Source organism: Manacus vitellinus, unplaced genomic scaffold (assembly GCF_001715985.3).
Source record: "Manacus vitellinus isolate BGI_N305 unplaced genomic scaffold, ASM171598v3 scaffold_5_pilon, whole genome shotgun sequence".
NCBI lineage: Eukaryota > Metazoa > Chordata > Aves > Passeriformes > Pipridae > Manacus > Manacus vitellinus.
Window position 1 is genome coordinate 37,787,013 of NW_021940682.1, and position 10,768 is coordinate 37,797,780.

A 10,768-nucleotide genomic window follows, 5' to 3' on the forward strand; every position below is an offset into this window, starting at 1 on the left:
AGAGAGGGACCTGGGAGTTTGGATTGACAGGAAACTGAACATGAGCCAGCAGTGTGCCCAGGTGGCCAAGAAGGCCAATGGCATCCTGGCCTGGATCAGGAACAGTGTGACCAGCAGGACCAGAGAAGTGATTCTTCCTTGTTGGTACAGGGAAGTGATTCTTCCCCTGTCCTCAGCGCTGGTGAGGCCACACCTGGAGTGCTGTGTCCAGTTCTGGGTCCCTCAGTTCAGGAAGGACATTGAGGTGCTGGAGCATGTCCAGAGAAGAACAACAAGGCTGGTGAAGGGACTCGATCACAAGTCCTATGAGGAGAAGCTGAGGGAGCTGGGGTTGTTTAGCCTGGAGAAGAGGAGGCTCAGGGGAGACCTCATCACTCTCTACAACTACCTGAAAGGGGACCTGGACATGCTACAGGAATAGGACCACAGGAACTTCATGAGATGCAACAAGGACAAATGCAAAGCGCTACCCCTGGAAAGGAAGCACTCCTGCAGCAACCCAGACTGGGGATGAGTGACCTTGGGATCCTGGTGGAGAGCTGAGAGTGGGTCAGCTGTGCATCCTGTCAGCAAGGATGGCCAGCAGCCTATTGGTGCTATTGATTATCGCCTCTGCTGAGACTGGCAAGTTTTTCTTCTTTATCATAGCAAGTCCAAACACCTTAGTTGAGGCACCCATAGCTGGGGACATGATGTTGATATGTATTACTTAGCCTGTACCTGCACTTTTCTGGATTCTAGTGGCAGCAAGGTTCTCATCATGTCCTGGCCGAGCTGTGATGACTCTCCATTCCAACAGCTTGCCATGGGGAGAGGTCTGAGGACCCTGAGGGCAAAGGCACAGGCTCAACAGGTACTGCTACACAAAACTGGCACTGTCTGATTAATAGGCAGTTTTCTTTTCATTTTATTTATCAGTTGCCCACACAGAAGCAGCTCTGCAGCGTTTGACATCCTGCTTTGCAGACACTGCTGAGCTCTTTGGGCTGGAAGTCAGCTTAAAGAAGATAGAAGTTGTCTATCAACCTGCACCTCAGGAAGTCTTCCATCATCCCCATATCACCATTGGCCAATCAGAGCTCAAATCAGTCCAGCAGTTTAATTACCTAGGTAGCCTCATCTCCTCGGACGGTAAGATTGATGGGGAGATAAACAACAGGTTAGCAAAGGCATATAGTGCTTTTGGAAAACTCCATAAAAGAGTATGGCATAATAAACACTTGAAGAAAAGTACCAAGATCAGTGTTTACAAAGCCATAGTGCTGTCTACTCTCTTATATAGTTCCAAATCATGGGTCATCTACTGCCACCACCTCCATCTCCTAGAACGCTTCCATCAATGCTGCCTCCGTACAATCCTAAACATCCACTGGTCAGATTATGTGACCAATACGTCTGTTCTAGAACAAGCAGCAGTCACAAGTATTGAGGCCATGTTGCTGAGAACACAGCTGCGATGGGCAGGGCACGTCTCCAGGGTGAAGGACCACTGCCTCCCTAAGATCTTGCTTTATGGTGAACTTGCCACTGGCTGCCGCAAGAGAAGATACAAGAGCTCCCTGAAACAACATCTCAACCTTGGCCATATTGATCAACATAACTGGTCTACTCTGGCCTCAAATCGGGAGGCCTGGAGACACACCATCTATAACACTGCTGCTTCCTTTGAGAATGCACGCAGGATCACTCTGGAGGAGAAAAGACAACGCAGAAAGAATTGTGCCTTGCAGAATATGCCACCTAAGGAGTCTTTCTGCTGTGCCTTTTGCAATCAGACATGTCTATCTCGTATTGGCCTCATTAGCCACCAGCATGCCTGTAACAAATGTGGATAGAGCCTTCCTAAATCTTTGTTCGCGAAGCCTAGCCATGAAAATGAATGTACATGCTTGGAGGGATACTTTTTGTTTTGTTTTCAAGACCAACTTATTCCTTTCATATTTTGCTGAAATCCTTTTTTGGCACTTCCCTTTTCATACAAAAGAGCTTTTACACTCACCCTGTCATCTTGGCTTGACATTTTCATTTTCTCCTAACCCAACTGTTACAGTGTTGTTATTATACACTGGGTTTTTTTGTCAGCTGATTAGAGGTAACTGAACTTTAAAAAAAATGTAAAGGATTCTGATTCAGTGAGTAATTCAGTCTGATACTGATAGCAGATGTCATAAAAGGGATTACTGTCTGGGTTTTACTGGTGTGTGGCAATCGTAAAAAACTTCATTCTGTAAATGTCTAGTTAAAGTACAAAAACTGATTGATTTTCTCACTCTTAGTGCTCAGCATCATTTAGAAGAAAGAAAATATACCGGATCATTAAGTGTGTGAATGGAAACCAGCTCCAAGTGGATGAAAGCTTCTGTGATCCTGCCACAAAGCCTCCATCATCCAAAACCTGCAGAGTGGCTCCCTCTAAATATGTTGTGTTCACAGGAGACCTGTCACAGGTACAGTAATTATACTGCTCACGCATCTTCTATATAACTTTACATTTTAAAATATTATACTTCTGTAAAATGTACTTTATGTGTGTAGCAAAAAAAAAAAAAGGTATGTTTTCATTTGAACATGGCTGTCTAAACTTTCTCCACATTGACCCTCCCAATCAACCATGACTTATTGTAACAGCTGTTATCAGCCCTCTGTTAACCCGCCAGAACCTGTGATCACCAGCTATAGGAAATCCTATAGCCCCTACCACAGGATTGCTTTGCTGGTTCCCAGGAAACTGTCTTGCAAGCTGACTCACTCAAGTAACCAAAAATCTTTTCCTTGATGTCAGTGAAGCGATTGATCAGTGCTTTGTTTCCCTTGCACATCTGCACTACCTGTGTGTGCCTGTCTGTGTGCACGTCACAGCTGTAAGGGAATGGCTCTGGAACCTCTGTGAGCTCTGAAAAAAGGGCAGCATTGAGCTTTCCAGCTCCTTGCATGTGTAACTCTTGTAGACCTTCACTTCTGCATACTGATATGCCAGCCCAAGGTGGCATGCATTGGATCACAAGCTTTTGCCAGAGCAAGGATCAGAGCTGACTTATCTGTAATGGTGATTCTGCAAAAAGGTTCAGTTTCGCAGAAATAATGTCTGTGCTTGGGAATTTTATTTTAGTGCTCGACCAGCTGTGGGTTTGGTTACCAGCAGAGGATCACGTACTGTGTTGGAATCCATTCTGTTCAAAATCAGCATATCCGTGGCCTTCAAACTGTAGCGTACCGAGAATGCCCGGTAGAGCCATCCCCATACATTTATAAATGTAATATCAATGGATGTTCACAAGCAGCTACCTGGAGAGTGGGGAAGTGGACCGCAGTGAGTAGAGATCTGCAAGCTCATTTTTGATAGCTGTCTCTAACATAAAAAAGACTAATTTGCTGACATAATGATGTTAATTATTTACTACTTTCTAAACTAACTCTTGATGACTATCCATGTCTAGTGCTCAGTATCTTGTGGAGTGGGGATAAAGGAGAGAACTGTAGAGTGTATGGCTGAAAACGGCCTATCCAGTGACTTGTGCCTGCCACATTTAAAACCAAATGCCAGAAGGATCTGCCATGAGGAAGAATGTAAGTGACAACCGTAATTTTCTACTGAAGTTAGTGCTTTCCCTGGCTATGTATATTAAAGCTATAAATATATTCAGAACACAATTATGCAAAATAAAGTTCTAAAAGTAAGCTCGATTCCTGAAATATTAATATGATTTAATCATTCATTTTGAAGGTGAAATTCTTACCACCTGCAAAGATATGCAGATTAAAAAAGGGATTAGAAAGGATGGTGAATACCTACTTAACATTAAGGGAAGGATGATAAAGGTACCGTTAATATTTATGAGTTTTTATGAACACATATGTTTATGAAAATAACACTTTTCTAATAAAGATTTTGCTAAAGGGTTGTATGTTCTCTTCCAGATCTATTGCTCAGGCATGCACTTGGAGAATCCCAAAGAATATTTGACACTGGTAAAAGGTGAAGCAGACAACTTTTCTGAAGTATATGGATTAAGGTACATAACCAGTTTTATAATTTTATGAAGTGCATTTGTTCCTTCCAAAATAAAATAATAAAATAATGCTTTCTCTGAGAAATATGAGATTTGTCCTTGATTTTCTGTTTTAAATATCCAGGCATGTGAACACACATGCAGAAATGTGGGTACTTGCAGGCTGAAATAATGTTACTTACACTAAATGATTATATTTGTTTTCTGTCTTGACTTTAGTAGGAACGGCTTCAATCGACATTAATGTTTCAGTTGAGCTAAGATTAAAAGCTGAACTTTTTGTTCAGTAATTGTTGTTTGCTATTTTTTATGTGGCATATACACTTATTTTTCACTATGATATTATGTTATGGAAAAACGTAAAAAGGAAAACTAAATCTTTGCTATTCTGTAGGTTGCAGAATCCATATGAATGTCCTTTCAATGGAAGCAGAAGGCAAGACTGTGCCTGTCGAAATGATTACCTTGCAGCTGGCTTCACGGTTTTTAGCAAAATAAGATTTGATGTAGCTTCCATGCAAATTAAAAGTAAGCATTTTGTCAGTTTTAGCCAATGTGAGCATTCTATTGACATTGTACATGCTTATGATTACCAAATTACCATTTTGATCCACTTATAGATCCAGTTGTGCCATTTTGGGGCAAAGAAAATTCTTATTTAATTTAGGAGTTCAATGGGAATTTCAAAGGTATAAAAACAAAGAAAAACCACTACTACTTCCCATGTTAATTTCTCCCAGGTGGTCAAGTGGCATGAATCTCACAGATTCCTATTTTATATGTGAACTATCTTCATTTTATAATTTTTTTCTGTTTTAGTCCACAGTTTATTTTTCTTGTGGAAATCTTCCTATGCTGTGCTTAGTCCCTTCTCAGAGCTTGGCACACACTAAATAAATGGACAGGGAATCTTGCAGCGCTTTCAAACCCCTGCCTGAAGCTGGCAAGTTGGCCCATAACCAGCACACTTGGCACAGTCCATCTTCCTCCTAGCCCCTTTGTATGTCAGAAAGAAATCTGGGCTTGTAGGTTGGACTAGTGTTGCAATAACTAAAATTTAAATAAAGTGTAGTTCCTCAAATCAAAACACACATCCTCCCCCTCCAAATAAACAACAAAAAACCAGAAAAACCCCACCCAAATAAAAAATGAAAACACCCTGTGAGGACTTTTCATACTGTTTTCACCTGAACTTCAGATGCAGCATTTTGTATTGAGTAATTTTCTGTTTTCTAGCCACAGATTTTCTTTTTGCTCGGACTATACTTGGGAGAGCAGTACCGTTCGCTACAGCTGGAGATTGCTACAGTGCTGCCAGATGTCCACAGGTATTCAATGATGCAATTATTTCTTATCTCCTTCAAATATTCACATAAGAGGGAAGAAAAAATATTTGTGTGACTTATTTAGAGCTGTAAGGTTCTAAACCAATCTCCTATTCTGTGTTGTCAGTGTACAACATTAATAAGTACTTTTTTCTTACTCTCTTCTCTCCTGTTCCACTATCCCCTGCTCTCTCAGTTTCTCCCTCAAATTGTTTACTCTACCCTTTCCCTGTAGGCTCCATACATGAATATCCAGCTTTCTATGTGTTTCATGTACTACTCTCCCTCCCTCCCTCTGGATGTGATGCATCCTTTGTTTCCTCTTCTGAGGGGCCGTTTTGAAAGACATGAACAGGATGCCTTCTGAATGAAGCTAAATCAAATAATGAGCTCAGGGGAAGGATGTTATTACGCTCTTATTACACTCTAATGAGGATTCAGTCTGTGGAACTAGAAGAGAGTTAGTCCAAAGGAAGACCCCGATTTGTACACTGTCTATAGATGTTGGGCTCTCTGAGTCAACATTTTTGCTCTACAGGTGTGCTCATACTCTATGTCCTTCTTAATAAGACAGATGTAGCCCTAGTCTGAACTAGTCAACCTAGGCTACTTTGGAGCTTTTTGGCAGAAATAGGATTCCCTAGAAAACACCTCAGCTAATCTTACCCTATTAGACAATTTAGTATGAGGTCAATTGTCCTCTGGAAGTGAATTTATTTTCACTGATTATAAAGGAGTTAAGACTGACTGGCTCAGACTTGCACGGACATCTATCTACGTTGTCTATCTATCCTGGGTGCCTAAACTTAAGCTCTGTGGGTGGAGGTAACCAAGGGAAGCTAGAGACAATTTATGTGCAATTTGTGTACAAATGAAGGGCCTAGGTTCAGCAGACTTTAGCCCTGACAAGAAAACCGTTGGAGTTCATGACAGTATTGGATACCTTCAACCTGCAAACTCTGTTGGTGCAGTCCAATACAAATCTGTTTGCGATCTGTAACTTCTGTTGTGAGGTCATTCTGCTTACGTGGTTGAGCACTGACACATTTCCATCTATAAGATCTGCACTGAATCTTATACTTTTGATGCAGTCAAAAGGCCTCCATTGCTGGACTCTCCATCCATGAAATCTGTTCCTGGCCTTGAGCATGCTGCATGATATGTCAGACAGCTGATAAACTATCATTATAATTGTGCATAGCACTTCTCATTTATTTTTGCAAAGTGTCACTGTGAAAGAAGTTACTTTGGGCCTGTGGACTGTGGAAAGCATTCCACACCATTTGTAGGAATTTCCTCCTTCATTAAAAGGAAGTCTTCCACTTTGTGGGCACTTGAAGAACAACCTACCCTATCCATAAAAGTTTGTGTTAACTCTTCCTGAGTTAAATGCTATAAGCACAGGAACTTTACACAGAAGAGCTGTCAGAATAGATCTGCCATGCTGAACGATGGAAGACTGAATTTTTGCAAAGGAATTTTGGTGAATCACAAGAATAAAAGCTGAACGCTGTAATTTTATACGTGCACACATACATATACCCACAGAATTTTATATACATATATATGACATTATTAAGCAATAAAATACAGAAACTACCATTTGTAATAAAAATTTTACCTTTGCTAAAGCTTTGATCTTGTAGTTTAAGCAATTTGACTAGGTCTGAATGCAGAAATTCCAGCCTTCATTGAATAGTGTGGAGGTGTGCCGTTTTCTGACTGTAATGCAGCCTAAACTAATCATTAGGCTTTGTGGAGGTAGTATTTCTTTCCAGCATATTGCACTTCTGTAGGAATGCAATTTAATAATTTTCTGTATCCCAGTTTGTTTACCAAGGTAGTGCAGTTTGTTGCTTTTAATATATTTCCTATTCTCATGTGGCGTGACTATTTTAAAGCTAGTTTTCAAGGTATTTGCATAGACAAATATTTTAGAAAAAATAGCTTCTTTATCTGTTTTGAATGGCTTACATTGGAAAACATTCCATTTAGCAATGCCTTTATTTATTTTAACCTCCACTTATGTTCATATTCAATTATCTTATTGGTTATACTGAAAAAGAAATAGAAGATGATAAAATGATGATGCTTAGACAGTGTGCTTGCAAAAATTTGAGAATTAGATGGCTAAGAAGTGATTTGTCTGTAATTTTCAGACAGCAGTATGTTTTGACCATGTTGTTTCCAGAAAGTTTGGACACTTTAAAAAACAAAAAAAGTCTTTCAAGAAAACCAACCTCATTCTTGCCTTTTTCAAGTCTGTACTTTTTGTAAATTAAAATATCTTATGTATTGGCCTCATAAGCCACCAGCGTGCCTGTAGCAAATGTGGATAGAGCCTTCCCAAATGTTCGTTCGCGAAGCCCAGCCATGATTTTGACTTTTTGTAAATTAAAATATCTTATGTAGAAAAGGCAAAAATAATTTGAATTGTCTGATGTTAGTTTTGTCTTCAGACTCTGCAGACAGATGCTACAGATCAGCTGATGCACAGGTGGTGCTTACTGCAATAAGCAATAAGAATAACTTGGGGTTTGTGTCTATGTCCTGGGGATCCATAGAAAGGGTATATTGCAGTGTAACTAACCCATATTATTTTTACACCTTTGAGTACTTAATATTTAGATATATTGTAAGTGATATGTGCAGATATGCCAATGTAAAGTGTTTTAGTGGTTTGGACTCTTGTTTATCAGCTCTGTATTTTCTTTTTCTTTTCCTTTTCTTTTTCTTTTTTTTTTTTTTCTAGGGACAGTTCAGCATTAATTTAACTGGTACAGGTCTGAGACTATCCAGTACAGTTAGGTGGATTGCTCAGGGCAACTATGCGACTGCTGACATACACAAATCCCATGTAAGTCAGTGGTGTTTTCCTTTATCTGCTCTTATGGCTCGGAATATTATGCCTGAAAAGGTACAGTTGACGGTAGTGAAAGCTAGTTGTGAATCAAAAATAGCACTCAAGGTCTCTGACCCATTTAAGTCTTCTTTCAGATGTAATGGAGAAAACCATGTTTAATCACACTGTCCAGTATCTAATTTAGACCAACACTGTCTGCCTACCCTTCTCTTAACTGATTTTAAGATTGTTGTTATATTAATTAGGTCCATAAGAAGTTTTGCTATGCCTTTTAAAAGGGATCTTCAAGTATCTTCTTAAGATACTTTTCTAAAAAAAACCCAAACACAACACCCAAACCCCCACATTTTTTTAGAGATATCATAGTACAGATGATCCTTATAGATTGCTTACCTCCAAATTGATTCTCATGGGAAACCAAGACCAGTTGAACAAGAACAGCAAGTATGTGCAGTTTAAGGCAACATTGGATGATAAGCCAGGAAACAAGGTATAAAGTGATAGTGATAAAGGATCTCTGTGCCTGTTTTTCTAATTTGATGCTGTTGCTTGGTTTAGTATTTGCAGGTACAATTTGTCAAAAGGCCTGTTGTGTGCAAACTTCAAGAACCTTTTTGTACAACTGTGATTTCAATTGCTTTTCTTGATTGACTGTTCTCTTTGTCTAATTCCCAGGATGGTATTAAAATATATGGAAGATGTGGAGGATTTTGTGGAAAATGTGTTCCTAGCACAATTACTGGTCTCCAGCTTCAAGTACAATGAGCACTCTGATGTACTAAGAGCATCAAAGCAGGGACATCTGCCATTTAGGCACAAATTGTAGATGCTATGTATATATATTTTAATTCTTTCATCTCTGTAATGCTCATTACTGTAACACTAACTACTAAAAATTCCTGTTTTCTTCAGGATTTACTTGGGGTTGTGTTGTGTGTATGTGGGCTAGCAAGTGCATAAATCACAGCCATAAACCTTCAGGTTAGTGGGGGGCATTAATTCAATATCCAGCATATATTAGCAAGTAAATTGCACTGAAGTTACTACCATGGGTAACACTTTAAATTTTACCATAATTGTAATTCTTTACCTGCAACTGATCAGTGTGATTCCTTATGTGGTATTCAGTAAAATTTACACTCTACTGATCTTCTTGGTCGACTGTACTAGAATATAGAAAGGAAAGCTTTATTGCTCTGTAGAGAAGAAAGGTAATAATTTCAAGTATTTACAATTTTGTGCAAACTTTTAGGGATTATCTGTCAATAACTTACAGCAGAAAAGTGCATAACCAAAATGCTTGAGATAGTTTTATAGATCTGTGTGTTTCACTGTCAGTATAAGCATTTTTCCCCATCCCTTTCATTATATTCTTCATGGTGCTCAAATCCTAGCAGTAATTCTGAGAAGTGTGGTTTAACCTCTGTAGTCTCTATGGCACATTTTAAACATCTGGGCTTAGGTTTGTTGTGGGTACAGGAAAAGAAAATAAGAAAACAAATTGCTTTGAAAACTGATTTTAAATCCCTGCCTCTCATCCAAGTATACTGTAAAAGCAGTGTATTCTGTTTACCGTACCATCTTGTATGTGGTTGTACAACTATGTATTTGCTTAAGCACTTTCCATATACACCTTACTCCTTTACCCTGGAAAATAGCATATTAGTAGAGGCTGAAGTATATGTCCTTCATATTCCAATTCAACGTAATTTTCAATAACCTTAGTCAAAAACCTTGACAGAGGCAACATCAAGCCCCACAGTGGTTTTGCTGTCCATCTTTGACTCAGTTTGATTTTTTGATGTTTGCAAATACAGTTCTAACATCTGCTATTTAAAATTATTTCTTCGAGAAAAGTAAGTGTATGAAAAAGTTACAAGGTTTAAAAAATTATTTCACTCTTTGATTTGTTGTTTTGTATTACTTTACAGTCCAGAACTGTAGAAATATATGCATATACAGATAATACATTTCAGGGCCAACTCTCAGGTATTCAGAATAAAATTTTTTACCTGCATAATAACATATATTATGTACCAGATAACTATACATGCTTTTTCTGAAAATATGCATTCTGTATACCAAATATTTATTTTGCATGCTAGTAAAATTAGTAGGTCAAATGGCAGCTATATCATATTTTTACCCACAAAGAGTTAGTCATGAATTAGCAACATGTATTAATTAAAAACAATATTGTACCACAGAATTGTATGCAGTTCCTGTTTTAGATAACACATGTATGTAATTATTTTGTGATCTCTGCATCAGAAATGTATTTTTGCACTATGTGCCTTGTAATAGCTGTAAACATTAATAAGAATATAAAACATTATTTTCCTAGAACTGTTTACATTTACAATTAAAATCTTGTAATTTATAAAATATTTATATAATAAATACGTTTGTGTGAATGATACCAGAGTACTTTCATTTGGAATTTTTTTTTTTTTATCGTGTGCTTAGTACAAATGTTGTAAAAACGTTTAAACTTCTTTATGCACAGAATAACAGCATTCTTAATACTTCTTCACAGTGGTATATGTTGACTTATACTCGACTAACTGCCA

At 38.4% G+C, this 10,768-nt stretch overlaps 1 protein-coding gene across 1 annotated transcript in view; it reads left to right on the plus strand.

The window, feature by feature from the left end:
• The window catches only part of ADAMTS20 (ADAM metallopeptidase with thrombospondin type 1 motif 20), a 95,435-nt gene extending 85,096 nt beyond the window's left edge, over positions 1-10,339 (plus strand). Inside the window, exons 31-39 of the mRNA XM_029963520.1 lie at positions 2,277-2,447; positions 3,110-3,310; positions 3,438-3,567; positions 3,725-3,819; positions 3,919-4,013; positions 4,405-4,538; positions 5,247-5,338; positions 8,088-8,192; positions 8,874-10,339. Coding sequence (XP_029819380.1) covers positions 2,277-2,447; positions 3,110-3,310; positions 3,438-3,567; positions 3,725-3,819; positions 3,919-4,013; positions 4,405-4,538; positions 5,247-5,338; positions 8,088-8,192; positions 8,874-8,963 — 1,113 coding nt within the window. The 3' untranslated portion in view covers positions 8,964-10,339. The remainder of the gene's footprint in view (positions 1-2,276; positions 2,448-3,109; positions 3,311-3,437; positions 3,568-3,724; positions 3,820-3,918; positions 4,014-4,404; positions 4,539-5,246; positions 5,339-8,087; positions 8,193-8,873) is intronic.
• Positions 10,340-10,768: the final 429 nt, after the last annotated feature.